Here is a 22,768-nt window from a genome sequence, read left to right on the forward strand (position 1 = left end):
GTTAGTGGAGGCCAGCAGACGAGGTCACCTAGGGAATCCCATCCAGGCTCAGACAGCATCCTAGAGATCGCCCACGTGAAGGGGCGATAAGAGAGAAGCCCGGCTGAGCAGGTGTGTAAGACGGGGAGGGGGGGTTCAAAGAGGTCCCCCGCCCCCAAGACCAGCAGCTCTGAAAGTGGAAGTACTGGGACGAGAAAGTACCATGGAAGACAACAAGCAATCTCAGTACGGGGCCAGCCAGGGAGTAGAGCAGCCAGACGCAGAGTCTTCACTGTCTCCTCTCGCCTATGGCTGGCGTGCCTCAGCCCCTACCCTATGGGCCACTCCCATCCTCCCAAGTCCAGCAGACATGAGGACCAGTATTGTCTGAAAATGTCTTGTTTTTATTTAAGGACAAAATTGAGACATAACATATACATTTATACACGGAGAAAAAAATACCAGAAAGGAGTTTACAAAACCTTGGTCACTGCCATTATCATTCAGTGGCTCTGGGGCTGTGTAAGCTGGCAGCTTGAGGGCTGTCTCTGGGTAGCAGGTTGGCCAGCTTTTTGAGAAGTCCCCTCAGTCCACCCACCGACTCCTACCACCTCTGGAGGACAGGGTACAGGTTTTAACCGTGAACTCCTAAGCACCCATCACAGTGACACACCTCCTTGGGAATCCCCAGGACTAGTGGAAGGTGACCTATACTTTACTTGGGAGTATGGGAGAACCCTAGAGGATTAGTCTGGAACCCTCAGAAAGGTGGCCTGAAGGATGCAGTTCTGAACTGATTCCCCCTGCCCTCCCTCTGAGTCATACAAGCTAGATATTGCTGATGGTGGGGGGCAGGGGTGGGGGAGGGCAGAATCTGAGGCCAAGGGAAAGGGCAGCTACCTCTCCGGAAGAGAAGAAATCAAACCAGGACCAAATAAACCACAAGCAAACAGTCAAACCCACCTTCCTAGAAGACAGCCAAAGGCTGGCCAAGACAACTTTGGGTCGGCGTCCTCTATCCCTCTCCATCCGCAAATCCCTACCAACCCCATTGCACGTTCAGTAAGTCTAAAGAGGGAAGGGCCCCAGAGGGCACACTGGGAGGGTGCAGGGGGCCTAAAGGGCTATGAAACTGTTTGTGAGAAACATGAGGCAGGAAAAGAGGCTGGGGCAACCAGGTTAGAGGCTCTGGAAGCCCGGAGACCACTCCAGTGATCTGAGGAACAGAGTTCAGACTGCAGCTCATCTAAAGGGGAGCCCTTAGGAGGCTACCCCAGCCTGGGCAGGAAAGAAGGGCAGGACTGTGGGAGCCACAGGCTGGGTCTGTGACACCAGACTCAGGCCAGGCCTGTTGGGGAAAGAGTGGAATCTCAGGACTCCAGCAGAAATAAAACTCCAGCTGGGGTGGGCCCAGGGCTGCCAGTGACCCCAAGTGTTTACACGTGTGTATGTGTGTGAGTACGTGTGTGTGTATGTGTGTAGGGAGAAGAGAACTTTGGGTCCTGCTGCTTCCAGAGAGACCAAAAAATCCTACCAAACCACCACCAGAGAAGGAAAGACAGCTGTTTTTTTTCCTCTTGTGTAAAAAACAGTCCCTGTCCCTCCCGCCACTTTCCTCGGGTGGAAGGGAGAGCTGGTTGCTGAGGAAGGAGGAAGAGCCACGGACAAGACCCTCCCCAGGTCTGTGCTGGGCAGAGCCACTGCTTAAGGCACCCGCGGAAGTGCAGCTCAGGAGGCAGGTGAGAGAAAAGGCCAGGGCAGAGGAAGAGAGTCAGGAGGGCTAATTCCCCTGGAAGGCTCCTCGGGCAGCAGATGAGGCGGCGCTGCGGAAGGTCCTGTTACTGAAGATGCCCTGGGAAAACTCCTCTTGGGCCTGCTGGAAGCTGGCCCCCGTCCGGCGGTACAGGGAGTGCACCTGCGGAAAGAGGCTGTGGTGAGAAAAGCCCCGCCCTGCGGGCCACCAGGAACCAAGTCATCCAGGTTATATTCCCAAGGGAGCCACCACAAACCCCAGCCTGCCTGACCTCCCACCCAGAACCTTGGAGGAAGCTGCTGGACCTTTGAGGACACAGGAGGCCCAACTGCTGTAGTGATGAACACCCCCATGGAGAAGGCAGGAGAGAGGTGCCTGCTTCCTTGGGTTTGCAGCTGGCCCAGCACCCACCACTCACCCGCTTCAGGAGGAAGAGTGAGAGCACGGCACAGAGGGTGAAGAAGCCAGCCACCACCATCATGATGATCGACACAGCCAAGTCTTGCTTCAGTATAGACAGGGCTGCAATCCAACCACTGCAAGGGAGGAAGAGGCCGTAGGGGGTGTAGTGGGATTGGGCCCCAGAGCTCCCCGTGAGGGGCTCTTCTCCAAATGGCCACTGTGTGCTGAACACCGCCCAGGCATCTCCCTGCAGAGGCCATGCCTCTGTGAAGGCCATCAGGCCCCACACTGCCCATTGGGAATCTTTGGGCCATGTGAGGTCTGGAAGGGAGGATGTGGCTGCTGCCTTCACAGTCAGGAATAGCCCTGGGTAGAGCCTTTTCCTGCTGCTCTGGGGGTTAGGGGGGACATGGAAAGCCTGGCTACTCACTCCTGAGGGCCCCCTCTCTGGGAAGGAGGACCACTGGCCAACCCACTACATTCATCCTCTCACCTCAGCTCCTCCCACTGCAGCCCAGGGACAGCCCCTCTGCCTCCAGCCAGTCATGTCTCCTTCCTGAGCCCCAGTGTCCTCATCTATAAAGGGGATGTCCTCACATTTTCTGATTTTAAAACTTACTACAAAGCTATAGCTATCAAAACAGTACGGTACTGGCATCAGGACAGATGTATAGATCAATGGAATAGAATTGAGAGCCCAGAAACAAACCTATATATTATCGTCAACTGATTTTTTTTGGCCATGTGGCATGTGGGATCTTAGTTCCCCGGAAGCGTGGAGTCCCAACCACTGGACCGCCAGGGAAATCCCAATCGTCAACTGATTTTTGACAAGTGTGCCAAGACCACTGAATGGGGAAAGAATGGCCTCTTCAACAAATGGTGCAGGGACAACTGGATATCCACATGCAAAACAATGACGGGGGACCCTACTTTGACCACATACAAAAATTAACTCAAACCTAATAATAACTAAAACTCCGGGATTTCATCAAAATTTTAAATCTTTGTACATCAAAGGATACTATCAAGAGTGAAAAACAACACACAGAAAGGAAAAGAAATTATATCTGATAAGCAGCTACAATGCTGAATATATAAAGAACTCAACAATAGACAACCCAATTACTAAATTAGCAAATGATATGAATAGACATTTCTCCAAAGAAAATATACAAATGGCCAAACAAGCATATAAAAGATGGCCAACATCACAATCATTCAGGAAACAGCAATCAAAACCACAATGAATTACCACACTTCTTGACTGGCTATAATAGAAAAAAGGAAAAAAAAGAGGAAAATAACAAATGCTGATGAGGATATGGAGGGACCGGAACTCTCATACATTGCTATTGGGAACGTGAAATGGTTCAGCCTCTGTGGGAAACAGTTTGGCAGTTCCTCAATAAATTACACACAGAATTACCATATGACCCAGCAATTCCACCCCAGGATACATACCCCAAAGAACTGAAAACAGGTACTCAAAAACCTGTACACAAATGTTCACAGCAGCACTATACACAGCAGCAAAAAGGTGGAAACCCAAGTGTTTATCAAGCGATGAGTGGATAAACAAAATGCAGTATCTCCAAAAACAATGTAATATTATTTAGCCATAAAATGGAATGAAGTAATAACATGAACCTTGAAAACATTATGCTGAGTGAAAGAAGCCAGGCACAAAAAGCCACATGTTGTATGATTCCATTTATATGAGATGTTCAGAATAGGCAAATCCAGAGAGACAGAAAGCAGCTCAGTGGTTGCCAGGGGCTCAGGGAACAAGGGAACGAGGGAATGAGGAGTGATTGCTTAATGGGCATGGAGTTTCCTTATGGGGTGAAGCAAATGTTCTGGAACTAGACAGTGGTGATGTTTGCACAACACTGTGAATGTACTAAATGCCACTGAATTGTACATTTTAAAATGGTTTAAGTGGTAAATAAAATGATAAATTTTATGTTATGTGTATTTTACAATCAATAACAAAAAAGGGAGGGGGGATTATATCCACCCAATCGGGGGGGTTCTGAGGTGAGATGAGAAAGGCACTGGGAGGCTGGAGGCTGCAGAGCTCATCCAGGCAGGGCAGTGAGTGGCTGAGCCAGGACCAGAACTCAAGCCTTCTGGCTCCCAGTCCGGGGTATAAACAGCAGTTATTAATCACAGCTTTTTACCAGGACCTCACTTAGGGTAATGAGTAATGAAACTGGATCACCAGTCAAAGAGAAAAGGGGCCAGATTAGAAACAGCAAGGTGAGAAGGAAGAGGGGTGGGGGGAGGGCAGCGTGCACTTGCTCCGAGTGCGAGCTGAGTCACCCCTCCCCACCACTCTGGACTTGCCAGCTCCACTGGAGGGAGGGGACCAAAATAGTACAGCCCTTCCAGGCTCAGGCTTTCAGCCAAGTGCCAGCCTGACCTTTCTGTAATGTTCCCTGTGCACTGGAGCAGAAAGGAAAACATCAGCCATTGGCTTTTCTTTTTGAGACTAATTCTGAGCTGAAGACTGCAGTAGCCAGGACACTCAAGCCAGCTGTGCTCAAGGAGAGCAGCCAGAAGGAGCCGATTCACAAGGGGCAAGGGCTCCATCTCCTGAGATGACAGGGCCTCTGCAAAAAGTCATAGCTCACAGTTTGCAAAGGCCAGGACACCCATCAGCAGCTGCCCAAACCTCAGGGCTTGTCTGGGGCCTATGAGAGTAGCACCAGCCTCTAGGAGGCCATGGCAGGAGAAAAGGAAGAGGAGGCCATCCCGGGCAGGACACAGCCCTGGTAGCCTAAGGATTCAGGCCAAGTCCACTCACAATGCCCCAGAAAGTGGTGAGCAAGGCAAGACAGTGAGTGTAGGTTACCAGTGAAGAAGTGGACGGGGGCACGAAGGCAGACCCCAGTTGACCCACCGTCCCCTCTCCCTGCCATGGTGGAAGATGGGTCATCTGTGGGGGCTTTCTAGGAGCAGAGAAACAGGGCACAACTCCCTCTGTGCTACCCCAGCTCTCACCTGTCCCCCAAGCTAGGGATGCCGATCAACTGGATGATGTAGATCCCTATTTGACAAAAAAATACAAAGAAGAACACGAAGAAGCTGAAAGAGTTGTCAGACCTGTGGAGAGAGGGGGAAACGAGAAGTCACAAGAGGGTTTGGGGCTCATTCCTCAGCCTTCCTCACTTGCTATGACACCTTCCTCGCTAGGAGCCAGGAGGTAGGATGCTAGTAGAAAGAGCTCCAGCGGGCCAGCCACACTGTCCATAAGGACACAGGCACTCACCACCATAATCAAAAAGGGCTTGCCTTCCACTGCCTTCCAATTTAAGGGGTCAGTGCTTGACTGCTTCCTCAAAGAACTAATAAAGTTGCTCACTCCAAGGACAATGTAAACAGCCTAACAGTCCATTTCCTGGAGTACTTATTTGCATTATAACAGGGAAGAAAATCTAAGCCTGTTATAAAGATGATAAATCTTTTATAATAGAACTGTAGTCCTGGGCAGAAGAAAAGGTATTTGGGGAGTAGGGAATATCAGACAAAACTGGTGTTTTGAGTACTTCCATCTCGGTGTCCTGGAGGGCAAGAATGCAGTGAGTGCATATTCAGTGAGTGCAACCCTGCTGAGTGCATGGGAGGGTTCAGCCACTTGCCCCGCCCCCTCTTCCAGGGGCCTGCTGGGCTCTGTCCTGAAAGCATCAACTCTGAGGCACAATTCTAAAGCCCTAGGGGGTTGTGAGGTGTATTCATTCATGTCCACAGAATCGACTCTAGGTCAACCGGTCAAATAGTGGCACTCAGCGATGCTCAAGAGTTACTGGGGAGGTGGGGGAGGAGCAGAAATGAGCATGGAGGGGTAAGCCATTGAGAGCTTATCCGACTCTGTCAGACTCTGTCTATCAGAGAAGTCCCACTTCTATCAGAGAAGCACACCCTCTTCCCAGTGACTAAAATCCCACCGAACCAGACAAACTGGGAGCAGGGGGAAGGCAAGTAAGGCTCCTGATTTCCTCTCTAGGTCTCCTGTGTCTAGTCCAAGGACAGGGCCCAGAGCAGACCTCAGGTACAACTGAGGAAAACAGCTTTCCTGTCTGCTCTCACTATGGCTTGAAATGGGAAAGTGAATTTCCCCACCAATCCATTCTGCTCTAAGACTGGGATGGGGCCCCAGGGCTTATGGCCCTTGGCCTGCGACCGGGGATGCCAGCTTCACCCCTTGCCCCAGCCCCACTCACCTAAAAGCCTTGTAGATGGGTCGGTACCAACAAAGGAAGGCACAGGGGGTGAAGATCACAAACCACAAGATCGAGAGGCCAAAGTCTACTCCCTTGGAGGTGTCGACTAAGAACCAGGCCAGGCAGGCAAGCAGGTTCAAAAACAGGGTCACTGAATGCACTGGGAAAGGAGAGGGGAGAGATAGAGAGGCTTGTACCAAGGTGACTGAAGGCTTCCCCAACAAGGCAAACCACCCCCTGCAAAGGAAAAGAAGTCCAGGCTATGAGGGCAGCTGCAGAAATACTAGAGGACCTCAGTCTGTACATCGGCGGGGTTAGTTCCCAAATCCTGGTTTTCTGCGACCTTAAAACCAGGGACCAAACCAAGTTCCTAAAGAGACGATGGAACAGCGTAGGTGTATGAGGAATGGCAGTGGAGGGGCAGATGCAGACCCAAGGGCTGACCCTTGGGGAATGAAGTCTTTCTCTCAGCAACTCTTTCCCCTGGTCCTGCACAGCCCACAATGGAGCTACAGGAAGTCTTTTATCCTCACTCCTAGGAGCTGAGGGGACTGTGGGGAGGGGAGGCCTTCACCTAAGGAGGGTCCTTTAGTGCAGTGAGCTCTGCAGGAACTCAGAAGCCTCCAGCTAGTCCCACTCTACCCGATCCATGGTCTGGAGTGGCCCTTGAGGGGAGGTTCCCAGGACAGGCAGCAGACTGTAGAAGGCCAATTATGTGGGCAGAAGGCACCCCCCAGCCCAGCACTCAGAAAGGCTGGAGCCCGCCAGGGAGGAGCCGCCAGAGCAGAGATAGGGCTCTTGAGTCACAGCCCATTTCACCCTGGAGCTCAAAGGGGCAGGAGCAGGACTCACACATCCAGAGATAGTAGAGCATCTTGCATATCCGCTGGTAGTCGGCAGGGATCTCTGTGGAGAAATCCTGATAGAAGCAGGGCTTGACAGGGCACCACACGGGCAGGGGCGGCCAGTTGTTCTCTCTCACTGTGTGGAAAGAGGTGAGGACGTGAGCCCAGCCTCAGCAGCAGCTTGGCGGAATGCACACACTGGCCTCATTCATGGATCAAACCAGGGCTCCCAGAGCGGCGCCAGCAGGCGGGGCTCGGGGTCTATGGATACGGAGTGAGATGGGAAAAGGGTGATGGGACACAAATACCCATGAGCTCACGCCAAGATAATGGACCCCAAATGTACTGGGAAACACAGAGCTCAACAGCCTAAGTGATTATTTCATTAACAACCAGACCATAAGCGCAAAGGGTCCTCATCATGAGTAAGGAATCCTGGGATCAGTGCCCCCACTCTATCTAAGAATTCTAGAGCTGGGAAGGAGTGTAGACATAATCTATATCCATTAGGACTACATGGCAAGTCTCCTAACCTCCACCTTACTTGGTATTCCCCAAGGCCAATGCCATTCTAAGATGAACAGGAGTTCAGCAAAGCTCCGAGGCTGCCCCAGAACAAGAGGGCTTGGGGAACTCCCTAAGCCAAGCACGGTGGCCTCCCTTACTGTGTAAGTTGGTTACAGTGCTCTGCAGCTCCCGCTCCTTGCGTTCCAGCTCAGCTGCTTTCCTGTCCAGTTCTTCCTGCTGCCGGAGCAGGCTTGCCTGGGCTGCAGAGGCCACAGCCTGGAGGGAACAGAGGAGGTGGCGGGTGGCCAGACACAAGAGACAGTGAGACAGTGTCAGCATGAGTAGAAGTCAGAGGGGCCTTGCCCCCATGCAGGGAGAGCCCAGAGTCCTAGCCCCAGGGTGTCTTGGGTACCTGAGACCACCGTAGAGAGGCCAAGGTGACCTGCCCCCTACCACCTCTATACCACCTCTGGCCCCTTAGCCATTACCAGGTCTCTTCTCTCCCCTTCATCCCTGAGCTTGAGTTAGGGTTAGGGTTATTTCCCATATTGGAGACCAGGCAAAGTTCAGTTAAAGTGATTTCTGGAGTAACGGCAAAGGGAAAAAGACCTCACAAGAAACTAACCTACAGCCAGAAACTCAGAGACCCAACCTCACTTGAAGAGTGTGTGTGTGTGTGTGTGTGTGTGTGAAGGGGAAACAGTGCAAACCTGCCAGCAGTGCGAGGGGAAGGGAGATACTCGAGCGCAGCCTTGGGTACCCAGAGCCTCGGGGATCTATGTTTAAGCACCACCCCCCGCCCCACCCCCAGGAGCTGCCCAGAGGTCCACCTGAACTGTTACCCAGTATAACCCAGGACAGCCCTTTAGGTTTGGCCCTGCCTCGCCCGGCTTTCATGGCATGAAGAGTCCAAGCTCTCTCCCTCTCCAGGCAGAGCTGGGCCTCTGAGTGAGGCAGCTAGGATACTACACGTGAGGCTGAATACGGCTGGGCTTGGGTCTGGTGTTCCAGCCCAGGGCTCTGCTCCCCCTGTTGGGACCTGGTTCCTCCTAAAGTCTACAGTCCTCTTTAGGGAGCAGGTATCAAACAGGTCATCTCACAGGATGACAAGGCAGGCATACCTGTACATACGTAGCTAGGCGCGTGCGCTCTCTCTCCAAAAGGCGTTCTCCAAAGAGCTAAGGCTACCTTCAGGAGGTAAACTTCAGGCAGTGGGGGCGGAAGAATTGACCACCCGAAACCACGTGGAGGGGCTTAGCCTCCTCTCCCAAGTCTGCAACTTCAGCTGAGTAGGACCAGGTCCCTACGGCCCACCACCCAGCCGAACAGCAAAGTCACCCCTGCCCCTAAGCCTTGCCTCACCTCCACAGGGTTCTAGGGCCATGGGTGGGGCTCAGGGGCCCAGGCAGGGCAGAACGTTCAGAGCAAGTCCAGTCAGACGGTAGGGGCAGCCTGGGGCCCGCTAGAGTCCACAGCCCAGCTTGGGCAGGCTCCAGGGGCCTTGCCCTCACTCTTGCTCATCTATACTTTGCCTACCTTCGGAAGGTTTCGCATGTGGCTGTCTTTGAGAATACTATCTCCTCCTAGTAGCATCTGCCTCTCTGAGAGCTCGCTCACTGCCAGGAATCTGGTAGGCAGGAACTTGCTGGCCTGTCTAAGCAGGAGCTGCAACACACAACTCCACTGTGGGCCATACTCACCGGGGGCAGTGAGGAGCATGGGGTAGGGCAGTGAGGCATGGAGGGGAGTGTCGGGCACAAAGCAGAAAGATTCACAGTATTTGGTGAAGGGACAAAGGAAAACAGGAAGGTGGGCAGGAATAAATGAGGTTAAAAAAAAAAAAGGAGGAGGAGAGAGAGAGAGGGAGGGAGGGAGAGGAGAGATTCTGGGCCCTGTGTAAGAGAGAACAAACCGAAGGCCCAAGGAGGGTGTGGAACAGCACAACAGGATCAAATGCTCTCTCTGACACCAAGGACCCTGGCCTGGTGAGTAGAGCTTATTTTGGGTGGTGGAAGTAGGGTGGGGGAGAGGATATTGGGAGATGATATAGGTTGGCAGAGCAGACTCTCCATCTGCAAGTGACCAACTTCCAAGAGATGATCCAAAGGACCCTGAAAGGGAAGCCAGGATGAAAGCCCTCTGCCCACCCCTCAATCTCAGGGCTCAGCTACTGGTCTGGGTGTGCCCCTTTCTGGAAAGGAGCAGTCACAGGGATCCTGTCAACAGTACCTGGGGGGTTGGCTGTGTTGGCTCCACTGAGGGCTGGAGAACTGCCGGCTGCGAAGGCCCAGGGTGCTGTGTGACAGGAACCGTTGTCGCTGCATTTGTCTGCACGGGGCAGATCAGAGGAGGGAGGTGAGTGGGCCTCCACTAGTTGGCCATGTAGGGACAAACCCACAGCAGGGTGAGTGATATGCCCCTGCCTGTGAGGGGCACTCCCTCTGGGCCTTCCCTGGGCCTCCTTCTGCAGCTTCTTGGCCAACGAGCCTCAGGCTCTGGGCGATGTGATGCCTAACCCAGACCCCTGCTGGATCCAGAGCTCCCCAGCATTGCCTGGCCCTGTTCTGGGAGGGGCCCAGATCACGGACCCCAGGGGGAGAATGGATGAGTTCCTCATCCTTACCCCACCCCCCTGAGTTCACATTAGGACTGTCCCTTTGAGGACTGCAGCTATTCTGTCTCTGTCTCTGCCAAGTCTCCTTACCCCAGAGACGCCAGCACCACCCAGAGGACCCAGGGACTCAGAAAGAGGGCATGCTCACCAACCTCGGAGAAGGGGTTGAATTCAGCCAGGCCTCCTTGTGGCGCACTGGTCAGCTGGGTCACAGAGGGATCCTGAGAAAGTGAAAAAGAGCCATTAGACGCTAGGGAAAAGGGAGAACCTTGGTGAGGCAGAGGGAGATCACCATCTCTTGGCCCCTCCCAGGGACACCTGGCTGAAGGCTGCTGATGGCCCTTCCTAGTGCCCTGGAAAGCCTCTCCCGAAGGCTCCTGTGCCCAGCCTCTGCCACACCACAGCTGCAATCGCTTTTCCCTTTCTGGAAAAGAAGCGGTTCAGCCCAGATGACTTCCCGGAAGAGACCCAGAGCAAGGTCTACACTCTGAGGCATGGGAATACACACCACACAAGTTCCTATTAGTGCCCTTTAGAAATTCAAAACGGTTAGGGAATTCCCTGGCACTCCAGTGGTTGGGACTTGGCGCTTTCACTGCCGGGGCCCGGGTTCAAGCCAGTGAACTAAGATCGGGGAACTAAGATCCCACAAGCCACGCAGCACAGCCAAAAAAAAACAACAACAAAGAAAACAAAGAAATTTAAAATGGTTTATAGTATTAACCTCCAGGGAGGGTTTGTTTTTTTTTTGGAGGGGAAGCAGGTGGGGGAGGCGGGTAAATGAGGTGGTGTGGATGGATATGTACTTTTCACTTTCTAACCTCTCTGTACTGTTTTATTTATTATTTTACAGAAAACATTTATTCCTCTTATTTTTTAAAGGACAGTTTAAGATTCTGGAACAAAAACATGCTGCTGGCTGCCAGTGCTAGTTTTATTAAATCATGCGCACTTGCTAGGAATACAGATATGAAGGACTCAGATGAAAAGCCAAGAAATTGTATTGGGTTTTTTTTTTCCAGATTCTTTTCAGAAAATGCAAAAATGTCCTCAGAACACAGCCTTTTCCCGAGTTTTCAATCTTCCCTTTCCCATCTGATCTCTGCCGAGGCCAACCCTTCATGCTGAGGGCCTCACACAGGGATCTCCGCCACCCTCTCCACCAGAGCAGCTTCCGTGCTGGCCTGAGGCCGGGCTGTCTTCATCCTGCCCCTCACCCAACAGAGCTCCTGTACACTCCCTCCCCTTCCCCATACAAAATAGCATGGGGCTCAGGTCCAGCTGGACAGAGATGCCTCTGAGGGAAACAGCTGCCACCAGACTCTGCCAAGGTCCCCATTATAAGGCCTCACCTAGGCTTCCCTGTCTGTACACCTCACCCCTAGTCCCTCACTACTGGTCCGGATGCTCCTGTCCTTCATGCCCAGCTTCCCCTCCAGCAGGAAGCCTCCATAGATTGGATTCTTAAACACGTTAACAACAGACCCTCAGAGAACCACCCCTCAATTTTTAGATGTGGAAACGGATATTCGCCACAGTGCAGTACTTGTCCTAGGTCTCAAAATGGGAGCTGGCTCGCTATTCTGAACATTTATAGAGCCACGGGTCAGCACCGAACATACCTTTTTCACACACACTAACTTCCTACCAAGGCCGTCAGCTCCTAGAAGGTGAGCCTGTGTCTGCAGGGTCCCAGGGCCTAGCCCAGCCCCAACTCACTTCCCGTCTCTGGATGGTCCTTGTCCTCTGCACCTCACCCAGTCTCCTCTGCAAAGAGGCAGTGTGGCTGTGTCCTTTCTGCTGGACACCATCCCTGCCTGGTGGCTCCTGCAACTTGGACAAAGTGACAAGGTGAGGCTTGAGAGGCCACCTGAAGTTGGCGAACTGGCCTTGAGGTTGTTGGCTGAACATCTAGCAGATTTATCCCAGAATTACTGAGCTGCCTTCCTGCATGAAAGATCTGGGGCTCAGTATCTGTTCCCCTTTCAGACTCTACAGACATCAAGCCACAGCAGAGAAAGTGAGCTGCAGTCACTGAAATTAGATCCACTGTCCAAGGAACTTGAGTCTGTCACTACAGGACAAGGACAGCAGGGCAGCTCCAGCAGCAGTTTCAGGAGCTAGCGCACATGCCTGGCTGTGATACGCATGTTTAGTAGGCAGCCTCCAGAGCCATGAAGAGACGTCATTTCCTTTACCAAGGTCAGCCAGAAGAGGATTCTGGGAGGCAGGGGGACTGACTACCCTATCCATAGTGACCCCTCCTCCTTTCTCTAAAATCTTAAAAAAATCGGCCCTGGACCCTCACCAGGCTCACCACAAACAAATCCTGTCTACTCTAGCAGGCTATAAACTCTGTAACCAGGTGTTTCTGGATCTAGTTCGTATTTCTGGCTCCCCAGTGCTTGGTGAAGAGAGCCTGATGCAAGCAGAAGCTCAGGTAATGTTTGAGAATAAGTGCTAGATGCTGCAGGCCCTCCTCTGCTTTCTCCAGGAGCTACTGCCCAAATGCTAGGGCACAAAGAAGGGGAGGGCCACTTGCATCACAGCAGCAGCCCTGGGGCCCAGAGGCACCTTGCCTGGGAAAAGGAGCCTGGAACACTCTGGGAGACACGGGTACTTTCCACCTGAGGAGACCTAGGCTCTTTCTGAAAGATGTATATGGCTTCAAGAGAGGCTGAGGCCTGGTGAGAGAAGGAGGGAAGAAGAGGGACAGACAAGGGAGCAGACATTTACTGAGTGTCTACCATGTGCCAGGCTCATCACACAGCGATGCTACTGTGGAATTCTAGTCATCCCAGAACTGGCCACTGTGTCAAGCCACCAGAAAAGAAGCTTCTACCAGGTTCTTTTTCAACCTGGTTCCTCGACAGAATTAAGCCCCACTGCCCCAAGGCATCCACTGTCTGCAGTGACTTGACTTCTCTCCTGCACATCTAGAACAGTCCTGGTTATGTTCCATCCTTGGGAGAATGGAGAAAACACTAGCCGCACTCAGCTTCTGTGTTCCACAGCTCAGCTGAGCAGCACTGGCTGAGAAAAGCTACAACGCACCTCCTCATTCAACCTCACAACCATCCTGTTGTGAGGGGAAGTTCCCAGCTCAGAGAGGGGAAGTAGCTCATCCAAGACCTCAGGGACTGTAGTGGCTGAGCCAGATTTTGTTTTTGTTAGTTAGTTAGTTAGTTATGGTCGCGTTGGGGCTTTCTCTAGTTGCGGCGAGCAGGGGCTACTCTTTGTTGTGGCGCACAGGCTTCTCATTGCAGTGGCTTCTCTTGTTGTGGAGCACGGGCTCTAGGGTGCGCGATTCAGTAGTTGTGACTCAAGGGCTCTAGAGCGCAGGCTCAGTAGTTGTGGCACACAGGCTTAGTTGCTCCGCGGCATGTGGGATCTTCCCAGACCAGGGCTCGAACCCGTGTCCCCTGAATTGGCAGGCGGATTCTTAACTACTGCGCCACCAGGGAAGTCTCTGAGCCCAATTTTGAATCCAAGTCTGTCTGTCTCCAAAGACACGAGTGGTAAACCTGAGTGGGCAGTGCGTCCCCAAAGCCTGGCTTGGGGGCTGACCAACGGAAGGTGTTCAGTCAACGTGGGGTTGAGGGGTCGAGGGATGCTGACAAGGGCACCGTGAGTGACTGGGACGACTGCTTCTGCTCGGCTCTTTATTCCCAGACTTCAGATCAGTCTTTCCTGGCGAACACCCCTGGTAGGACACAGGCAGAGAATCTTGCAAGTAAGGACCACACTGACTGGCCTGAATGAGGACCCTCAGATTTTACTCCAAGTCACAAGTAAGAAGTCAACAGCAGCAACCTTCCTTCCCACTCACCCAGCATCAGCTGGCTCACAAATGGGTCAAGTAGTTATTTAAAAGCATGGTGAGAGCTAAGTTTCAACTACAAAGAAGTAACCTGACACTCCCTCAGTGCCCAAAGGACTCAAACTGGTTAATGCCCTTTACTGAATTTATAACAAACAGAAGGCTCCTGATCTCAGTTCTTTTCACTCAGCAAGCAGTCACAAACAGTGTGAGGGACACACCAAGAGGAAAAGGACGCAGCTATTGCCTTTCTGGAGACCAAAGTCTGGTAGCTGAGACACGTGCACACAGCTCGGGAGTAAAAACAGGAGGGGAGGGGTGGGGAGGGGAGGGGAGGGGAGAGGAGGCCCAGGCGGGCTTGGAGAAAGGCACAGTTCTAAGAGGAGGGGAGGAAGGGGAGCAAAGGCCCAGTCAGAAAGCTCAGGTCACACAGCTGCGGGGCAAAGGAACACTCCGTGGAGCTGGGGTGTGAGGGACTGAGAAAAAGACGCAGCACAGCTAGGCTGCAACTCTGCCGGGGAAGGGCCTTGAAAAATACACTTGCTTTCACTAGTTTGGCAACCCCTTTCCATGCATCTCCCAGGTCCTGGCTGTGCTCGAGTTTACTGTGACTCTTCCTTGCTTTCCCACCCTACACTCCACCCAGGCTCCCAATGTGAGATTTATTTCAGGCTCCAAATACATTAAATAAATACCTCATGGACTAAAAGAAACTCGGCCACTTTCTCTGGGAGGCAGAGAGTCACCAATCCTTTGGAACCTCTGTGAAGTCCTATTTGCTTTAGCGACAAGGCTGTGTGTCATAGAACAAGAAGGGGCAGTCATCGCCAGATCGGCTGGCTGGGTCCCAGGCATACAAAGAGCCACAGTTAACCTTGGTACTCTCTGAGCCAGAGCCTGAGAAGCCATCCAAAGGAAACATGAGGAAAATATGTAAAAATCTGTATCTGCAAATGTATTCATTGCACCAGTATTTACAACAGGGGAAAAAAAGCAGAGAATGACTTAAATATCCAGTGACAGCGAGCACAAGTACATTTTGGTGCACATCCCCTCAATGGCCTAAACAGACACTAAAAATCACAGCTATGAACACAGGGCAGCAATAGAGAAAAGGCTTGGTTATATGAATATCAAATGACAATTCTATCAGAAGTACTCATATAGAAAATACATCAAAATAACAATGGTTGTAAAAGACTGGTAGAAATATGGATGATTTACTTTGTTTTACCAATTTTCTATAATGTGATTATGTTATGTTTATGTTAAACACACACGTACACCACGTACACACTTATTTTTAAAAAGAGAGCCTGAGAACCCACCAAATAAGCAACATGCACCTTGGGGGCTCCCTCCCTGCCACAGCAGTGATGTACAGAAGCACCCAAAAAAGTGAGTCTAAGTCCCCCGCCTGGCGTTGAGGCCCTCCCTGACCTGGCACCAGCTCTCCTCTCGGCACAGCCTGTCCTCAATCAAACGGAGCCCCCGCCATCTCCTTCCACCTCGGTCTGTTTACTCCCTACACAAACCATTCCACACCAGCACAGGGCAAGGGCACAAAGAAAAAGCCTTGGTTCCTGCCCCCAAGAAGCAAATAGCACAGAGAACACAACAGAAGCCAGGGCAAGAAGTGACAGCACGTTATCAGTGCTGAACAAGGTGCGGGCAAGTGCAATAGGCTCGCAGAGGAGGGAGTGAGGAAGCTGTTGGAGACTCAGGGAAGGCTTCACTGAGGTGGCATCTGAACTGGATCTTGAAAGAGGAAAGAAATTTAGCAAGCACTAAAGAGGAAGAGAAGAACAGCATTTGCAAAGACACAGCATCTTTAAAAAGAGCTTGCGTGTGTTCAGGGAGAAGGTTCTGGAGGCAGTGGGGTGAAGTGCGTATATACAGAGAGGAGCACCAGGGACCCAGCCTGCAGAATAGGTCAGGCCGTACTGCAGGAGTTCAGACTTCACCCTGTGGGCAATGTGGACAACTAGAGATTGTGAGCAGTGATCACCTCTGCCAGCAGTGAGGAGAGTGTGATGTGTAGGGAAGGAGGATGGTGGGAAGACTGACTGGGACACAAGAATCCACGTGGGTGACAATAAGGCCTGAACTAAGGGATGACTCTGGAGATAGAGAAGAGGGTACGGGCTCCAGAGACCCTTCTCAGGTAGGTGGTACAGGCTTGGCCACTCCCCGGGATGGTCGAGGTATGGAGTTACTGCAGGACAAGACAAGATGGGGAGAGGAGGTGAGGGGGGGTAGGGGGGAGGGGGAGGGGAGGGGGAGGGGAGTGGGAGGGGAGAGGGGAGGGGGAGGGGAGAGGGGAGGGGAGGGGAGAGGGGAGGGGAGGGGAGAGGGGAGGGGAGGGGAGAGGGGAGGGGAGGGGAGAGGGGAGGGGAGGGGAGAGGGGAGGGGAGGGGAGAGGGGAGGGGAGGGGAGGGGAGAGGGGAGGGGAGAGGGGAGGGGAGGGGAGGGGAGAGGGGAGGGGAGGGGAGAGGGGAGGGGAGGGGAGGGGAGAGGGGAGGGGAGGGGAGGGGAGGGGAGGGGAGGGGAGGAGGAGGGGAGGGGAGGGGAGGAGGAGGGGAGGGGAGGGGAGGAGGAGGGGAGGGGAGGAGGAGGGGAGGGGAGGGGAGGGGAGGGGAGGGGAGGGGAGGGGAGGGGAGGGGAGGGGAGGGGAGGGGAGGGGAGGGGAGGGGAGGGGGAGGGGAGGGGAGGGGAGGGGAGGGGGCCACTGAACAAGGCGGTCATGGGAGAAGAGGAACAGGATTTTCAGGAGCAGGTGTGTGGGAGTGGGGAGAGGATCTGAGAAGGTACTGAGTCACACTGGAGAGATGTATAAAATGTATCTCGGGACTTCCCTGGTGGCACAGTGGTTAAGAATCCACCTGCCAATGCAGGGGACACGGGTTTGAGCCCTGGTCCGGGAAGATCCCACATGCTGCGGAGCAACTAAGCCCATGCGTCACAACTACTGAGCCCACGTGCCACAAATACTGAAGCCTGCGCACCTAGAAGCCACCACAACGAGAAGCCCACACACTGCAATGAAGAGTAGTCCCTGCTCACCGCAACTAGAGAAAGCCAGCACGCAAAAACAAAGACCTAACACAGCCGAAAAATAAATAAAATTAATTAATTAATTTTTAAAAATGCATCTGGGTGGAATGGGTAGAAATGTCCAGGTGACAGCTGGAAGTACTGGTTTGAAGCTCAGGAGAATGGTGAGGGCTAGAGTTCTAGATCTGGGACCACTGGTATGCAGATGCTATTCTGAAGCCATAAAAGTGGAAAGACTTACTTGGAAAGGTATACAGTGAGAACAAAGTCAAGGACAGAACTCCAGGACACCCTTAAAGGTATGAGACAGGAAGAGAAAACAGGCGGAAGGAGGTGAGAGTTACCAGTGTAAAGAGGCCAAGGACAGAGAGAATTTCAAGAGAGACTGGCCAAATGAGCTTGTGTATCACAAGCAGCAGGCATATCGTGGGCCCATGGCTCCCGAGAGACCACAGGATCCAAGAGTGAGGAGGCGCCTGGGACTGCGGGGGTGACAGTGTGTGGAAGCGACTTTAAGTTCTTGGCGCTCCTTCACCTGAGATACCCTCTCTTGCCATATGCCAGGCTTTCTGCTCTCAGCTCAAGCCCTTCCTACCACGGGACTCTGCCTCATTCCTCCTCAGATCCCTCACAGATCCTTTTGGCAAGTTTTGACTGCCCTTTACGCACCACGGCATGCTGTCATGATCAGCGAGCATTTCTTAGCTCTCCTGCCAGATTACAAGCTCTGACAGGCCATGTGCCCATTTATCTTGGTCACCTGCACAGGATCTTGGAGCAGCAGTGGCTCAGTGATGTGCAAAAACATGTCAGCATCTCAAAGGAGCACTGCTGGACGGGTCACACCTTGCTAATTAATGTGCACGGCACTCTTTTCTTGAAGAAGCAGCAGGTACCCCTTGTTTGTCCTGGTTAAATATTACCATTTCTCTGAACCCAGGATCATCCTACACCAAGTGGCTCCAAAGAAAACTTAATAGTATAGGGTCAAAGTTCAGCTGTGTCTCTGGCCAAGTGCTTTCGAACACCCAGCCTGGCTCCAGGCGCCAACCATAAAGTCAGGGACACCTCCCTCACCCCCTGCCCCCATCTGGGCAGCTGTCTGGGGACAGTTAAACTATATGAACCTTGCCATTTTCAAATTTCTCGAGACAATGCTCCTGTTCCACAGGAAAGTTCTACCAGGTCCAACTGGTGGTTTTGAGAATTCCCAAAGGTACAGTCGAGCTGGAGCCCACCCTCTCTGGGAAGTGACAAAGCCCTCAGTGTCTGTGCAGGGAACTTCATGTAACTCTGTTCACACCCAAATCACGTTTCTGCCACCACTTTCTCCTCCCACAGGAGAGAAACGTTTTAAATCCTTGGAAGCAGCCACACCACTGAGATTATCTTTTAACTGCAAGGAGGCAACGTGTGAAAGTGATATGGTGTGATTTGGCAACTCATGAACGCTGAAAGGCTTTCTCTGTTCAGCACCACCAGCTAGTCCACTCCCCCTCCTTGAGATCAATGCCGACTGCCTGGGGTAACCTGGCAGATACACCAAGTAGGAAAGCAGCCCAGGCATTTGCCTGGGTGAGCTGCTTGTTAGTGGACTGCTGAAAAAGAAAGCGGGGGTACAATGCCTACCTGTAGCCCTCAACCTCTTCATCACCCAAGACTGAGAAAATTTTGGCAACAGACATGCTGGAAAGAAGGACCTGCATACCCAGATGGTACAAAGCAGATGTGCCATAATTCACAGAGGGATTAGGGAGTGCCAGTGGAGGTTGGGAAATCAGCCACACTTGGCTTGCAGTTTCCTGCTTCCTCCTAGGAGTTTGGTAAAACCTCTTCTGCACTCTTGTGACAATTTTCCACTCATAGTGTTACTGTGCAGGAAGTGTTCTAATAATCCCACTGTAACTATACACAAGGAGGGGATCATAAAAACCCATGCCCACAGTTTGGGGTGGGGATGAGAGTAGGGTATACCTAAAGAACATTTATAAGGAAGTCAGCTTAAAGGTGCACCAGGAGCTTCAGGGGATATTACAAGAGTTAGCAGAAAAAGGATTCCGTGGCTGAATAACTCTGAGAAAGGCTGGGTCAAACAAAGTTGAGCAAATATCTTTATTGTAGGATTTCTTGGAGCCTTTAACAAACTAAAAAGCCTGGTCAAGTTTCAAGAAAAATGATTCCTAAACGTATTGGACCACAGAACCCTGAGCACCTTTCAGGACTGGTATTACTCAGAACACATGCTGCATTAAAGTACCATCTTAAAAAAGCACAATACAATCCATATTATTCCAGCCCCACCCACTGAACAACAACAAAAAAGCTTACCTAATATTAATTTGTTGGGCTAAGTAACACCAAGGCAGTTTAAAACTTTTGAAACAGCACTGTCCTGAGAATGAGACCTGGATCTGAGTCCCTTCCTGCTTCAAATTAGCTGGTGACTCTGGTATGTCCCATCCTCCCTGGGTTCTTGGTTTCCTCATCTCTAAACTAAAGGGTTAGAAGAGATTTCTGAGGATGTCCCAGCTCTAAAAGTCAACCATGGACTCCAAACACTAAGTACATTTTTATAAACCACCATGGAGGAAAACAAAAAGGCTCTGCTCTGAGGGCCGGCTAGGTGTGACAGTTTCTGAGCCTATCTCCTCTCCACCTGCTCTCTCCTGAGCTCTGTGCCAACACCCTAGGTAAATGAAGCTGGGTTCACACCCAGTCACCCAAGGGCTACACCCTCCCAATGTCCCAGCTCTGGCAGTCAGGGAAGCAGACACTACCATCACAAGGAGAGGGAGGGCAGCTTTCCAGGAGAAGGAGATCTGGGGCCTCACACCCAAATCTCCTTCTCCCCACACAGCTGTGCGCCAAGAGGGAAAACCCAGCCCAGGGCAGGAGGAGCAGAATCGCAGCCAGCCAGCTCTCTTCTTCCCACACAGGCTTCCCCTCCAGATGTTGCTCTTTACAGGACCACAGCTGCTTCCTGTCCTGCCATATCCTGGGGCTGCCTGATGGACAGACTGTCTTGCTTGAATGCAGAAGTTACTTCTACCACAGTTTGCACAATCATTTCTGGGGTTGGAGATACGGTTTAAGACTTTCAAGCTGCTATTTATACAGAGAAAAATTTAGGCCAACTATTTGTCCCACTGCTAGCACTGAAGACAAGCTCTCTGCATCTTTGGACAGCTGACTGCCTCTGTCAGATGGCAGCAGACATTTTATTTCTGATTCTGACAGGATTAAAAAAAAAAAAAAGAAGAAAGAAAAAGGCACATCATTACACAGCACACATACCAAAAGGCTACTAGATCCTTACTAAAACTCAAACTCCAGTAACATACAGCAGTTTTATAACTAAAGCAAAACAGTTACCTGAAGACACTGGCAGAAGAAAAAAATGCAAATGTTCTTTCTTTACTGAAATAGAGATGACTGCATTACATAAGAGATAAAGTCCTCCAAATAGTTCTGTCAAGAAGCATTAAGCTACATGAGGAATGTTAGGAATTCCCTGAGGTTACAAAGCTATCAAAATTTGCCTTGAGGGCTCCCAGTGGCTAAGTCACCTTGCGACCAGGAAAGAGACTTAAAGTTTTTACTCTCAGACACTCATTCTAGTCTCCTTTGTTTGTTCTAACTCCTGAAGGGATTCAAGGTGGGAAAGCTCATGCTGTGAGTTGCAGGAAGGACCCCTCCAAGAACTTCCCCTACACCTGCAGGAAACTTAAAGTTGCCAGTGACCAAAATAAAGTACAAGCAGGATGGGTTCATGTGCCTGGTGACATCCTGACAAAGCAGAAAGCTCAGGCCTCATAAATCACCAGTCAGCACAAGCAAGCTTCCCTAGAACTGGTTTTGAGCAGACATGAAACAAGAGGCATAGGAACTGTGGAGCTAACAGGAGTCCCAATCTTTCATCATGGAAAAGAATAGCCTTGTGCTCTTAGCTCAAAGGCGGAAGAGTTTTGGCTTTAAATAGGAAGTCTCTTTCTTCCTCGGTCGATTGTTCAAAAGGTGAGGCCAGCTCATAGGTCAGTGCATCTCAACTACCCTGCCACCATACAGAGGGCCATCAGACCAACATTCATTGTACTTCAAGACCCTCTCCTCCCTCCCTAACCTGGGCTCTCACATCTAGCCAAAACCCAGTCCAAACTAGATCCATGACCAAGGTGTAAAATTGTTATCAAGGCCGTATTTCAGCTTGGGTTACCAGCCTTCCTTTCCTGACAAATCTCAGGGGCTCTCCTATACCTTATAGACTAGTTGGCGGTGTGTATGTTGCGGGGGGTGGTGTTCTTGGGATTTTCTCACATTTCTCCATCCCACTAGAGGGTTCCACCTCCTCATTATGTTGCTGTCACCCCCTCTCCTAAAGTGACTCAAGGCTGGTGTCTCTCCAAGACTGCGGGACGTGGTAGCCACACATCCCCCTCAGGTGAAGTCGCTTCTCTCCCTGAAGCTGGGGGTCTCCCGGATCGTGTCTGCGCCAGTCCCCTTCCCCAGCAGTGTCCAGTTAGAGGGACTACGTCCCGGGACCTAGACAGTCCCAACTCTTCCCAGAGTACAGCACCCCGCCCCCTCCGCTAGTCCACCTGCTGCTAGTCCCGCCCCCCAGACGCTACGATAGGCCATCCCTCAAAGCCCGCTCTCCCATTGAGCAGACGGCCCGTCCCTCCTACGCCACGTCTTCCAGCTCTGGCGAAGAGGCCCGGGCGGCGGCCTTCGGCACTAGACAGCGCTGTAAGATTAGGGCTCTACCTGGAAGGGGTTTACGTCCACTGGGTCCGCGAAGGGGTTGGTGTCGAAAGACGACATGGCGGTCGGGGACCGACGGGGAAGCTCCGAGAGCGCTTCTGCCTCCGGGCACCCAGACCCAGCGGCGCTCTGCGTGTAGACCCTCCACTTCCGGGAGCGAGGCAGCCGTTCTAGCGCAGGCGCAGCGTCCTCTCAGAGGGGCGTGGTCATGTGACATCACAGAAGTCCGCTCCGCCCTCCTGCTCAGCCCACTGTGGAGCTGCGGGAGGGCGTTTCGCTTCCATCGGCTTTTTCGCTGTGCCTGTGCTTCAGGGTTTGGGGAGCCCCCGAGGGATTTGGGAGACTGAGGAGGGGCTGGAGCCGTTCCCAACTGCCTCTCGGTCAGATAGGTTCCAACATGGTATTGGGAACTCCCTAAGTGGAGTTGGAAACTTAACCCCTTTGCTTTCTTGGAGGGCAAGTTTGGGAAGCGCGCACTGGTTTAGGCAGGGGACAGAAGTTCGAGCCAACGACGGGAGCGGGGGATGGAGTTCCTGACTCGAGAGGACTTCGCCAAGCTAGGAAACGGTTCTGGTGGTAGGGGCCGAGCAGAGAGGTTCTTTTCGGAACCACACTGAGCCCTGCCTCTCTTAGGCCTTGCCCCCGGATGTCAAGTTTTATCGTTTTAGGGATGAGGATCCCTGAGCCCAGACAGGTTTAGGGCCTGAGCTGGGATTAACCTGGGCATCAAGCATTTATTAAGTGAATGAGGGAGTTCAGCAGTAGAGCCATCAAGCATGGGGGAGATGGCTGATTCACGCTCTGCAAACC

General features: G+C 52.1%; 1 protein-coding gene across 2 annotated transcripts; it reads right to left on the bottom strand.

Moving 5' to 3' along the window:
- Positions 1-362: 362 nt before the first annotated feature.
- SCAMP2 (secretory carrier membrane protein 2) lies at positions 363-22,106 on the bottom strand. 2 transcript variants are annotated; one of them, XM_065871305.1, is made up of 10 exons: positions 21,962-22,018; positions 10,479-10,547; positions 9,942-10,040; positions 9,249-9,377; positions 7,871-7,988; positions 7,213-7,341; positions 6,361-6,520; positions 5,141-5,242; positions 2,151-2,268; positions 1,760-1,894 (listed from the first exon to the last, which is right to left on the bottom strand). In XM_065871305.1, the coding sequence occupies exons 1-10, from the start codon at positions 22,016-22,018 to the stop codon at positions 1,760-1,762; spliced, it is 1,116 nt and encodes a 371-aa protein (XP_065727377.1). The 2 variants fall into 2 exon arrangements, with proteins under 2 accessions (XP_065727378.1, XP_065727377.1); XM_065871306.1 differs by lacking the exon at positions 9,249-9,377 and having other exon boundaries at positions 363-1,894; positions 21,962-22,106.
- Positions 22,107-22,768: the final 662 nt, after the last annotated feature.

The sequence above is a fragment of the Phocoena phocoena genome, chromosome 2 (assembly GCF_963924675.1).
Source record: "Phocoena phocoena chromosome 2, mPhoPho1.1, whole genome shotgun sequence".
Classification (NCBI taxonomy): domain Eukaryota; kingdom Metazoa; phylum Chordata; class Mammalia; order Artiodactyla; family Phocoenidae; genus Phocoena; species Phocoena phocoena.